The sequence below is a fragment of the Psittacula echo genome, assembly GCF_963264785.1.
Source record: "Psittacula echo genome assembly, chromosome: Z".
Lineage (NCBI taxonomy): Eukaryota > Metazoa > Chordata > Aves > Psittaciformes > Psittacidae > Psittacula > Psittacula echo.
In genome coordinates, this window is record NC_137742.1 from 26483953 (window position 1) to 26497280 (window position 13328).

Consider the following 13328-nt stretch of genomic DNA (forward strand, 5'->3'; position numbering starts at 1 on the left):
TAGTAGAAGATTGTTAATGTGAGTATTGCAAATGTTTTGTGAATATGAAATAAATTGAATCTCAATAGATTAGTTTTTTGTTGTTTTTCTTCAAAGTCATAATTTTCCCTGCGCATCTTCGCTGTCTTTTCACAAGTAAGAACCATTGTCTGTCATCTCAAATTAAAAGGTTATCAGGTTATCTTAATTAAAAATGCTCTGTTATTGTGACAGTTTGCAATTTAGATTTTCATATTTATTTAGTCCCAGTTTTGAAGCTCTAAAAGGAGCTCCATTCTGAAAAAAAACTATTAAAATTCTGGATGTGTTTGTGCCAAGACATGTATATGGATTGTTTAACTGTGCTGTCATTCTTAATATTCACAGTAAAGTAATTTTTAGAGAAGCTACATTTCAGAGCAACACCTCTAAACACACTGACTGATTAGCTTTTTTATTGACCATTATGGGAGAGATTATTGTAATCTATGGACTGAAATCAGTTTTTTGACCTATGAAGAGCTTCCTAGTTTATATTTATTTCATGACATTTGAGGTAATACAATGGCAATTACCTTTAGCCCTGATTAAGTTTGCTCTCTGTGGTAAAGCTCATGGTGTTTGTGTCTTTCTCCCCTCCCCACCCCACCCCCCACCCCCTTTTTTTTGTTTTTTAATAGGTAGGGATCATTTCCAGCTTGGCACTTTGTCTCACACAGTGAACAGCCAAGCCACTGGCTACCTGGAGCTGTCTGACTGGCCAGAGGTGGCTCCTGACCCCTCCGTCCGAAACGTTGAAATAGTTGAGTCGGTATGTCAGCATCATTAGAAGTAACTTCTCTTTGCTAGAAGGCACTCATTATAGAGTATTAGCCTAAAGTACAACTATTTAAATCCTGCCTGTATGCTATACTGAAAAACTTTGATGCACAGGAATATCTGTGTTGCTTATTTTACCATGGAAACATGCAATGCTTGCTCTTTACAATGGGAGAAGTGGATCAACTGTAGGTCACTTCTACTTTGCTCGTGGATTAAATGGGCTTTTTTTCCCCCTCCATCTGACTTCTGATTTCATGCCTCTGTTTTTTGTATCTCTGATTGCTGTGCTGTAGTTTGTTAGATGTTGTTAATGATGAGTGTAACTCCTACCAAAGTAGGTGGTGAGTGGTTGTTTGTCTACAAATCCAAGTCTAAACAGAAAAGAAAAAAGGTAATATAAACAAAAGGCAGCAGCAGGGAAGGAAACTGTGTTTGGAAATCTAAAGTTTGGAAGAACCAGTGTTTACGTTTCACATCATCTGGAGATAATTAGGAAAGTTTATAATAGAAAAATGTCACCTTTTAGTGCACTTGAGTCATTTGTTGACATTACATGGCTGGTCTTCTACTGTCAATAACTTTTTGTTACTGGACTGTAAACTCTGAGGCAAATTTATGTTGTGGTACCAAAGCTGTGATTTATGCGTCAGGTTCCAGAGTCCTACTAAATGTCAGTGAAAGCTATTAAACAGTAACAGAAATGTGAATGTATTGGAATATAGCGTGATTGCAGAGGTATGTCATTGTAATAGGTATACCCAGAAAAGCACATGGTCCTTGTCATGAACCAACTTGTACAGTAAATCGCACATGGATTAATTTGCAAATAAGATGTTAGGCATAGAATGTAGAGAAAATTCTAAAAAGTAGGTCTAACTTGCAGAAACCAGTGAACAGAAATGTGGTAGAACAAGCATTTCTCCTTTGTACTTTAATGTTACTTGTCCGCCTTCTTATATACATTTCAGGAAAAGAGGTATTTGTATACAAACTTCTGAAAGCTTTTGTGGGAAGAATCAGAAGGCACTCAGCTCAAATGGAGAATTATAAATTATAGGGTTGGTACGAAAGAATAGTAAAGGTGCCTTTGTCCCCCCTCCAAGAGAAAACATTTTTCAGGAAATTAATCAAATGGGGTAACATCCATGTACAAGATAATAGAAAACATCTCCCTCTGGTCATTTAATCTCAAACCAAACATGAAGATCCTTTCCTTTTGTTTTTTTTTTTTTTTTTTTCCTGCCCCCCCAGGTATTTTCTTTGAAGAGTGTCTTCATTGTCATTAATTTTACTGCATGCCTCCTCATTGTATGTGAGTGAAGCTAGAGTTAAACTATCTTTTACATCCAAAAGAATATTGGCCTTTTAAAATACCAATTGCTGGGTGAAACATCACAAAGCGTTGGCAGCTTTTGGTGTTAGAGAGGAAGCCAGTGTGTCTCTAGAGCCATACACCATTGCAGGTCACTGTTAGAGCTCTTTCAAAAGTTCGTCTTATTCCAAATCGCAGCAGTCACTGAGGCAGACCTGTATCACACCATATATAGTTTTCTGCCTATTTGTTCAGACGCTTTTTGCTAGCCTGAGTTTTTGTTTTGCTTCTCTAGCAGTACAAGGGGATACAGAAAGAAAAAACAGTATAGCCAAAGTATTGACACATTCTGGTATTCTCTTGGTGGTAAGAGTTACTTTTATTTGGAGATTAGCCATATTTACCCTTCATTCTAGTGATAGGCTGAACTTAGCTGGATCTAGAGATAAAACTCTGAGACTTCAGGTTCTTTTGGCATAAAAAATTATTTATGGTTACTGATGCTTTTAATTTGCCTTAGTTAATATTTTTCTAGACTAGTAGACATATCCCACCTTTTATAGGTACATACAGAACTTCTGGTTCTCCTATTTGTGTAAAGTAAGAGAAGTTTAATAGTTTCTCTTCACTTGTTTACAGGATTTATTTAGGAACTGCTGAATACTTCTACTACAAGTGTTTTTCTTTGCCATGTGTATCTTTTTTGTATTGCTGGTGGTAAAAGTAAACTTACATTGAAGTGTATTTACAGACAAAGGAATGGACTGGAATTCTGGGGAAACCAAAGAAAGAGAAACCTACTGAAAAGTTCTACTCTGAATCAGAAGAGGAGGAAGATGAGTCTGCTGGTACCAATTCATCAGGTAGGTATTCGGAGAGCAACTTGCATCTCTGCTGCCTGGAGAACTGTATCTTCAGAACTGACCTCTGCTTAAAAAAAAATTGAAAAAGTTGGAAAAAAAAAATCCAGAGCTGTATATAAAATCAGGAAATCAGAGGCAAAAGTTTACATTCACTGTAAATGAGTGTATACACAGCTCAGTGAATACAGTGATGTATTAGCAGTACCGCAAAATTAGCAATAACTAATACATATAGGTCTTGTGTGTTTATTGAATGAATTAGACTTTGCTTTGTTTCCCAGATAAAAAAGGTGGCATGATATTTTCATCCTGCTTTGAGTCTAGTAAGAGTGATGCGAGTGTGTAATTCCCAAGTAAAACTAAAGGCACCTTTTTGTGGCAAAAATGCTCATATCCTTGTTTGTTGGGAACTGTAAGTCTTGGGTGTTTTTTTGATTTCATCATGGGTAAAGTACTATTTGGATATCATGTGCTGCTATGTTAAATGAATGGCCAAACTTGTTTAACTCTGTAGTCTTTCATGGTGTTTATTCATTAAATTGTGTTATAGTATTGCTCTCAAGTTTGACACAATGTTTTCTATTTATTATAATGGGAGTGATGATGGAGAAGATAACTGGCAGCTGCTGCTTAAGTTCAGTGAGCAAAGGTTTCTTTGACCAGTCTCCAGATATCTTAATGCCGGACAGGCAGATCCCCAAGACAGCCATTTCAGTAGGTGTAATATAGTTCAGATGTAATGAAGACCATCGTTCTCCCATGTCCAGACTTCAGGCACACAAAATGTTTAACATTAGAGACTTTAAAGAATTATTCCATTTAGCTGAATGGAAGAAGGGCACCTTAAAACCTGCACATAGAGGTTCTTCCCTCTCGTTTCTAAACAGAGTGAGTATGCAGAAGTGCTTAAGAATTGTATCAGTGAAATTAATGATCTCTGAAGCAAGATAGGAATAAAGTCACTTCAGATATTTGAATATTTGGTAACTATGTGATTGATGAATCAGTGATTCAGTCATCACTGTCAGTATTCAAGAACTGATTAATTAGGCAGTTGGTTGAAAAGATAATCTTACACTGAAGTGAATGGATAGATTAGAGAATTTGAGGTCATCTCTGTCTTCTAGAAGGGTTATGTAATTTTGAAGAGCCACATGCAATTAATTTTTATTTGGCTTTCTAATTTGCTAAAGTATATAGGCTGAAGAGGACAGGGTTTTAACCAACAAAATTTTGTAAACATCAGGAGAAAATTACTGTCCTGCCTGCTGTTGACACAGAGGAAATAATGCTAAAGCTTTCAGTTGGATTGTAGAATCCTAAAACTTCGTTTTATTTAAAACAAACTTGGATTCCTAAAATACTTACTAGGTAAGATATTAAGAAAAAAAATGTAAGAGTTGGTTTTATTTCAGAGGGTGAGACTGGCAGTGAAAGTGAGGAAGAAGATGATAAGGAAGAAAGCAGCAGTAATGAGAATGGTGGGAGTTCCTCTCCCAGTGAAGAATCAAGTGACAGTGAATCAGGCAGCAAAGAAAGTACTGCAAAGAAAACATCTAGAGCTGCTAATAAAAAGTAGGTATACATTTTTATGGTTTTAATTTTTTGTGATACTAGCTGTTAAAGCATGCTTCCTGTAAACAGTCTGCTAAGCAGTTAATTAGGCTATTTGGGGGATATAATGGCCAAGGAGTGGTGTCTCCTGTTTCAGTGTATGTCAGTAAAATTCAATGTATGAACAGGGTTTATTTTTTCACATTAATCAGACTACTCTTATGTTTGGAATTAATTTCTGACTTCAGTAAAATCTTGGGTGGCTTTTTGAAAATTGATGTAACCTTGAGGGGCTGAATAAGTGATCAAACAGTTGTGTGAAACACATAATGACCTTTTGCAGCAATTTTGCTGAGAGCTAAAATTAAGTCCTTCAACACTTTGCCATTATATAACTAAGACAATTGATTTTTCTAAATAATGTTATATTAAAAAGATTATGATCCAAATATTAGAGGCAAGGGCTGTGAAGGGAAACGGTCATGATATTTAAGTGTTAGCGCTTTTTGAGATTGGCCATTATCAACAACATTATCATGTATTAAAGTATCATTAAAATTTTGAGTAATTGGGGCTAATACCTTGGATTGTGTGAATCTGTTTCTTCCACTGCTGTCAGCAAGTGGCCTCTGCAGACATGATCACGCTTTACTCTGTAGTCTGCTGCCAGCTCACTTGATGAGTTTGCAGCTCAGCTCAGTTGTGGCTGACAGCACTGATTGGGGCGCAGTACACACTCTGCTCCTTTTATTACAGACAGTAATTAAAGCAGCTCGCCTTGCCACTTCCATAACAAACACAGCATAATGCCCTAATTATGACTTTATTAATTTAAGTCAGGATTTAATGATTTTAAAAGTGATTTATATTGTTTTTCCTGTTCAGAACAAATGAAATCTGTAGGTTAAATTAATACAGGCTTTTCATCATTGCAAAGTTAAAGATCTAGTTACCAGTAAATTCTTTTTATTAGAATAACATCTGAAATTTAAGCAGTATGGTAAACAATTATTACCCATCAAAACTGGCTGATGTGTAATAAAGTAACATTTTTAATCTTCACATCTAGTCTTAAAGATAAGATGAAGAGGAATTGAAGTTGAAAACCAACTTACTGCATTTATATAATGTGTTCACCGTAACTTATTTGTTGATGCAACTACAGTTTCTTTTCAGTGGCAATGAAGGAAATGTAGATAATTTTGTCAGTACCTGTGTTATACATCACGAATAAGAGAATTTAAATGGTGTTTGCTAGTGAATTTTTATGTTTAGTTCATTGAGCTCAACCAAGTTTTTAAAAGTTGTCAAATATAAATGTAATTTTGATAGTACCTGTTTTTTCACTATGATTTTAATAATGAGGTCTGCTACACTGGATTATTTTTTGTGAAGTGTGTATTCTTTCAGTTTTAGCTTTGACAGCTTCAAGTTTCCTGGTTTTCAAATATAATGCTTTTCACTAAAATTTGCAGGGTTGATTTCAACTTCAGTTACATGGGTAGGCAATATTAGCATGGCTTAAATGTTAATACTGATTTTTAATAATTTTGATTAAACATTATTTAAGCAATTCAGTCCTGAAAAGTTCTTCAGAGGAGAACGGCATCGCCCTATTTTCCTTTCTGTCATATTTTCAGTTCTCCTTCTCTGTCTTTTTCCTTTCTAAAACACTGCTATCTCACACAGTAATGCAGCATAGTACCTTCTTTTCTACTGCTTCTAAAGCTAAGCAAAAATGTGTAACAACTTAATTTGAGTCCAAAGGGACTCTTAATAGTTGAGTGGTCTGGATTTGTTTAATTATTATTGACCTTGTTACCCTTCAAGCACTTTAGTAACCAATTTATTGTCTTGGGGCAGTAGCTGAATCAGGTGGCATATGAAACACCTGATTTGGAAGTGTAAAATGATTGCCTGCAAGGCCAAGAACAGAGGGGTTTTTTCTGTATGCAACACTAATTTACCTGCTTCATGATAATTATTAGAGAACAATTTTCATTTCTTGCAATAATTCCAGGTAGTAGCTTACCCCACCCAGAGACAAAATGGTAATCTATAATTGGCAATTATAGTGTTATTAGAAGCAAAGAAGGCATATTTTAATAATATTTAGTAGCTGTTAGTGCGGAGCAACATAATACAACATTGCCAGGGTGAACAGAACTTTACTGTGGGAAGAATAGTGTGTCTGAAGTCCATTAGCTGTAAGGTACTCAATATGACCAAAGGTTTCAGAATGTAATAGCTCTTCTGTATAAACCTTTTAATGGGTTGAAATATTTGTAGACACTACAGGTCTTATTTCTAGGGGGTTTGATTTAGAAGAATTAATGAAGAAATAAATTCAATGCATTGATTTTATTTTTTTTTTCAAGCAACATTACTTCGCAAAAACATCTTACAACCCTTCAAGATTCTGTTAATCATAGGTGGAATAGACTGAAAAATTATTTATATAAAAGGCTGTCTGCACTTCTTTCTGAAATGTCACAAGCACTATGCATGCAAATAATTTTAATATTTAATATGTTCACATTTTTGTTTGGCTGTTACGTTGGTTTAGATTATATGTGATGATTTATTGTGTAGCATCTTAGCTGAGCTTTTTATCGTAAACAAATACTGATTTAAAATTCTTTTAAAAAAACTTTGAAATGTTAACATAGTATATTGCCTAAGCAGATTCCTTTGGTGGTTTTACATGTCTCTTAAGTTGTGTTTTCTTAATATGTAGTGATTCAAAGGACACTGAAAAGAAGGCAAAGGGCATCTCCAAAAAGTTAAGCACATCCAGTTCCTCTGTTACGGAATCTGCTTCATCAGAAGAAAGTTCTTCAGACTCCAAGTCAGAATCTGATTCTAAAAGTGACTCAGAGTCTGGAAAATGTAGAAGTACTACTGCTTGTAAGGTAAAATAAGGGTTTTTTTAAATGCCCTATAAAATAATGGGTAGATGCATCTAACCATCCATATGTGTTTCTTTCTTCAGGAATGGAGATGGTGGTGGTTTTATGGCTATCTAAAAACCCAGAATGTCTGAAAAAAAATTTTGACTTTTCATAGAAAGACCAATCTCAAAGTAGTTTGATAGGTAAAGCAAATAAGAATATTTGAAAATAAAAAGCATATTTCAGTTTTAATTCTGTTCTATTTTTACTTCAGATACATAAAGAATAATAGAACATAATTATTTTCTTATGAAAGCAGGGTAGTTTGCAAAAGTAATATCCTGACTTGGGATGATTATTACCTTGAAGTATGATTACTAGAGAACCTGGATCTGACAGTGAGCAAAACCAAGAAACAAATGTTAGTATATTGTTTCTTGAGAGTTTGAAGACATTGTAAAAAAACCACTAGCTGCTTTTAAAATTTCCTGTTAAAATTAAAAGTAGTTCTGTTAATGCATCTGTATTTGAGGTGTTTACATAAATTATAAAATTCATATTCTTAAGAGTATATAACTTTTTATTGCTTGTTGTCTCTGATAGGAATAAAGCTTAAAAATTGTTGCATTACTTCAAATTGTATTACCTTTCTTACAACATTGATGAAGTAGAAAACTTTCAAATGTATCTTTTTTAAACTGGATTTGGAAATGCTTAAAGAAGCAAAAATGTTCTGCAGAACCATTCATGTGTCAATTTAGATTTAATTCCTTACCTTAATAAAGAAAAGGAGGTTAAAAGCTCACTATATTCAAGCTACCATTATGAAGCTAAAGCTTATAGCATGTATTGGTTTCTGTGTCTCTACCTTTCATTTAAAAAATAATTAAATGGGGAAATTTATGCTTAATCTGTAAGGTAGAAGAGTAAAAGAATTTCTGAAATGTACTTTTTTGTTATCAAATATTTCTTGTGCATTTATTTCTGTATATTTTATTAAAAAAAAAAAGGAAAAGAAGGGTAGAACTGTAGCTCAGAAGTTTCCATTTTAATACCAATATGTGGCTCTGAAAATTAATACTCTGATTTTGGATTAAGCCAAGACATTTCACTCAGGATTACTGTATAGAATGATGAATAATCAAAACAGCCATTGTTTGTTGCATTTGATGCAATTGTAGAAGCTGGTGGACAGGTGTGTTTTGAAAAGTTAAGAGGGAAGGCTGTAACTTTATTAAGCTGTTTCAATGTGCATTTCTTTTAATTGAGGAAATAAGATTCTCTGTTTCTCTAAATCTTGAACTTGTGTTGTCCATGGTCTTTGTTTTCTCACTTTATAGCTCTGTGTAGGAACTCTGTGTTGTGACCTTAATTTTTAATCTATTCCCTTCTTTACCAAGTAGAACAAAAGATGAAGTGAGACTATAGCATCTGAGAAGTGGCGGTGTGTTTCTACATTTTGGTCATTGTTTCCTTCCCAAATACCATACTGGATAATGCATCTATGACAGAGTTTTTTCTAGTAGAGTAGGCAAAGTGGATCTTGCTAAAAAACAGTAGCACAACAAATACAACCTAAATCTTCTCAGAGTAAACTCCTTTGACACTAGATGGGATGTTAAGTAATTCTAACAGTTTGCAGCTGCTCATATTAGCACAATATTTTTTCACCAGAAACTAATAGGTCCTCTGACATGCTTAGTGTTGAGTAGCCAAAGCAGCACCATGTTCAGAGAGTAACGTCTGCTCTCTGCTGCATTGTCTATTTTTCTCAGGGTATCAGCGCCATTGTCCATGATTTCTTTCTCTACATTTACCTAAACTGTCTTGTTCTTTCATGGGATGTTTCAGGACTACTAGCATAAAGAAACTTTTTGTATTTTAAAACAGCAGTTGAGAATATGTGAAGTCAAACACACTGAATAATATGAGAAACAGAATGTCCAAGAAGCTTACAATTGTGTTGTTGAAGTCAGTGGAAAATTGTCAAGCCCTTTGGTTTTAAGAGGAGAGAATGCTACAGTAGTCCTGAAGGCTTACTTGATGAAGAAGCAATTGATGATGAACTACGAAGAGCATTAGAGATCATAGAATCATTGAATGGTTTGGGTTGGAAAAGACCTTAAAGATCATGTAGTTCCACCCCTCATGCCATGGGTAGGGTCACTTCCTACTGGACCAGGTTGCTTAAAGCCCCGTCCAACCTGGCCTTGAACACTTCCAGGGATGGGGCAGCAACAGCCTCTCTGAGCAACCTGTACTAGTGCCTCACCACCCTCATAGTAAAGAATTTCTTCCTAATGTCAATGTAAGTCTCTCCTCTTTCAGTTTAAAGCCATTCCCCCTTGTCCTGTCACTACATTCATTTGTAAAAAGTCCCTCCAGATTTCTTACAGGCCCCTTTGGGTACTGGAAGCTGCCCTGAAGTCTCCCCAGAACCTTCTCTTCTCTGGGCTGGACAAGCCCAACTCTCTCAGCCTGTCTTCTTAGGAGAGGTGCTCTAGCTCTTTTATCATCTTTGTGGCCCTCCTATGGGCTTGCTCAAGCAGGCCTATGTCCCTCTTGTGTGGAGGGCACCAGAGCTGAATACAGTGGGGTCTTGTTTTGAGGTACATTTCTTTTTCAATTTTGTTTTGAGCCCTTATTTTGAGGTACATTTTATAAGAACCACCATTTTTATTTTATTTACAGGAAAATCTTGGACCTTTTCTGCTTCTTACCTGACTTCTTTTCAGGCTACCCAGGAAGCAGATGGTTTCAACCAGGCTCTCAGAAGCGCGTGTTTTCATTCTGGTAGATTTTTATTGGAAAAGCTATTACTTTCTTCTATTATTCTGCTACAGGGTGTTCTTAATTCTGTTGGTATATATGGGGAGATGATTCATTAGGATTTCCTTTACTTTTAAATAAAACAAATTATTTTCTGAATTGCATATTGATGAGACGAGTAGTTAGTAGGCTCTATTTTTATTGTGTCTCAGTTTACCACACATGATGTATGCTACATGTATGTGGATATGTTTTGTTGGGTGCCATTGCCATTTTCAACAGAATTTTCATCATTAAAAAGGTTCAGTTACACTCACATGGGAGCTTAATTTGTGCATACATCCATGCATTTACTAGCATTAAAATTGGTTACAAAAACTTCAGATTTTTTTTTCTGCATATATTATTGTTTTCTTTTTTTTCTTAAAGAATCATTTTGTAAAAGCTGTTGTGCTCACTGTAATTAAACTGCAGTGAATAGAAAAGTCACTGTCTTGTACTGCAGTGTTATATATTATTTTGAAATATGAATAGTTTGAGGTGTTCAGATACATACTATACTGTAAGCATAAATACTATAGAGATAAAATGCAGATTTGCAGGTGATGAATGTATAAGTAGGTGTCTCTACAGTGAGATTTTAAAATCAGCTACTGTTGACCTCCTTATATAGGTATAATACAGTCACTCAGCTGTTAAAAACCTGATCCACTATTTAAAAAATATACAAAAACAAATTGTCTATCTTTCTGCCTGATCTCTTTTCAAGTGCTAACACAATGGAAACAGTGGGTGATCTGTCAATGCATTTGGATTGTCAGTGATGGTTTTGTATAAATATTGGGAGGATAAGAAATAAAATTGCACAGCAAAATATGATTTCATCTGCCTTTTCTCTGCAGCTCCATGGCTCATGCTGCGGTGTGAAATTCTCATTTTACACACTTTGCAGGCGGAGTACATGAATTATGCATTGAGCAAGAGAAATCTCCTGCTTCAAGTTCTATATGCATTTACCAGGTTCTATCTCTATTACCAAGATGAATTGCAAATGGAGAAATGTTTGATGGAATATGGCTTAACTTCTTTGTTTAGTATTCTGCTTTTCCCATAGTGGGCTCTCATGGTAGGAAACTGTTTGGGTTATACTGTAGACTTAGCTTTAAGAAAAAAAGATGAAAAAATATGTTCCAAAGAAATGCCGGACACGTCAGAGTCTTTTTATTGTCTTGATTTAGAATGCTGAGCCTTTTTCATTCAATAGAAATATCTGTTGGTAGTGTTTGTTGCAGTCATTGGCTACTCATTATTCCTAGAAAGCCAGTCAATTTTTTTTTCTTGGAAAAAGTGAATTAAAAATAATCGTGTTTGTAATAGGCAAGACTCCTGTAAATAGATTTCTTTGGTATTTTGTACAGAATTGAACACAATATGTATACACCCATGTATTTAGAAAATATTTGCATGTTTATGTGTGTGTGTAGCATGCATACACGTATAAGTAGCTGAGTATTTATTTAAGCTTCACACACTTGACTGAAGTAGAAAATAAGGTGTGATCATACTTTAACATTAGCTTTATCTTGATTTAGTTAGCTTGCAATTTTCTATTTCCCAGGTGGTGGGGTTTTTTGGTTTGTGGCTGGTTTGGATTTTTTTTTGTTGTTTGTTTGGTTTTGTTTGGTTGGTTTTTGTTACAGTAAACTGATGTATGTAAGTACAGTATTCTGATAGTTTGCAGTGAAAGGTTTCCTTAACATGCATTACCTTGATGTAATGAATCTGTACTTGTCTCTTATCTTAGGACCATTTTATTCTGTTTTGAAGTATAACAAATTCTCTTGAAGGATTTTTCCCCATTTTTAAAGATGAATTATGTAGCATATCAGAAATGCATTTTCCGTATCAAGTTTTGTAACCACTAACTTAATAACTACAATAGAATGGCAAATAACAAAAACAAACTGAAGCATTCTGTTGGTGTTACTTGTGACATAGAATGTCCCATCCTATTTGTCTGCAGTAAACAGGTTAACAGTAAGAGGATTTCTTGGCTCTGAGTCCGAATTTTTTTTAAACATCTTGACCTAGCAATGCTGCCATTTGCAGAACTGAAGCATATTCAAAATTCTCATCTTTGTGCTATAGCCTCTCATGTGGTTGAGCCACTTTTTACAGACTTTAATTGGTTGTAAAATAAAAGGGAATGGAGAAATCCCATATCCCACCTGGAATAATTAGCAAATACAGAATTCTGGCTAAAAACAACCTTTGAACCTTAATCATGATTGGATATAGAACTATGTCTTAAGGATAAGTGGGGATAAGGAATGAAAGAGTTCAGAAATTGAATGAATATATTTGCATTTTCTTTAACAGTGTTCTCTTTTTGTATGTTCTGGTGTCTGAAGACTTTGTAGTTTAGCAAAAAACTTGTGATACATAGTGTATTGTAAAAACACTGCAGGTAACAGCCTAACTCCTGATTCAGGGCTAGATATTCACCAAATGGTGCTATAAAAAGACATGGAATTCATGAAAACGGTTGTCATGAAATCTTTTTGCTGACACTTCATAGACATGAGTAATTCAACTAGGACGCATAGCTTATGAAGTATACTATTCATCCTTATTTCAAAGATTTATTTAAATAAAAAAAGTAGCCTAAAGAAGCTGAATGACTTGCCAGTGGTCACAGTGAAAGAGAAAAATGAAATCTGGTAGTTGTGACCAGAATGAAACTCGAGATTCTGCAGCAGAATCGCTCACTAATTCTGGACAAGGCGTATAAGGAATGGAATACCATTAGCACCATTTTAAATATATTTTGTAATATTTTCTTTGGCCAGAAGAGTTTTGTGTTTCAGATAAATAAGCAGTAGCAGAACACTCAGTATTCGTAACAATAACGACCATTTAAGTATGTTGATTTAAACATAATTTTTTACATAGCAGCTTCCATTCTTCTCTGTACACAAGATTCTTCTCCCAGAATATCTAAAGGACATCTGTAATGATCACATAAATGAATACTGTCTATTTGAGCCATGGTTTTATTGGAAGAAAATGATGAACAATGGGAGTCCATATTGAGTTGTGACATGCTAAATTCTGTCCTGAATCTTCACTGTATAGGCA

The 13328-nt window shown here is 34.8% G+C and overlaps 1 protein-coding gene across 1 annotated transcript in view; it reads left to right on the plus strand.

Moving 5' to 3' along the window:
- The window catches only part of AP3B1 (adaptor related protein complex 3 subunit beta 1), a 157483-nt gene that overhangs the window by 89997 nt on the left and 54158 nt on the right, over positions 1-13328 (plus strand). Inside the window, exons 17-20 of the mRNA XM_080637267.1 lie at positions 660-790; positions 2865-2976; positions 4392-4551; positions 7268-7442. Coding sequence (XP_080493393.1) covers positions 660-790; positions 2865-2976; positions 4392-4551; positions 7268-7442 — 578 coding nt within the window. The remainder of the gene's footprint in view (positions 1-659; positions 791-2864; positions 2977-4391; positions 4552-7267; positions 7443-13328) is intronic.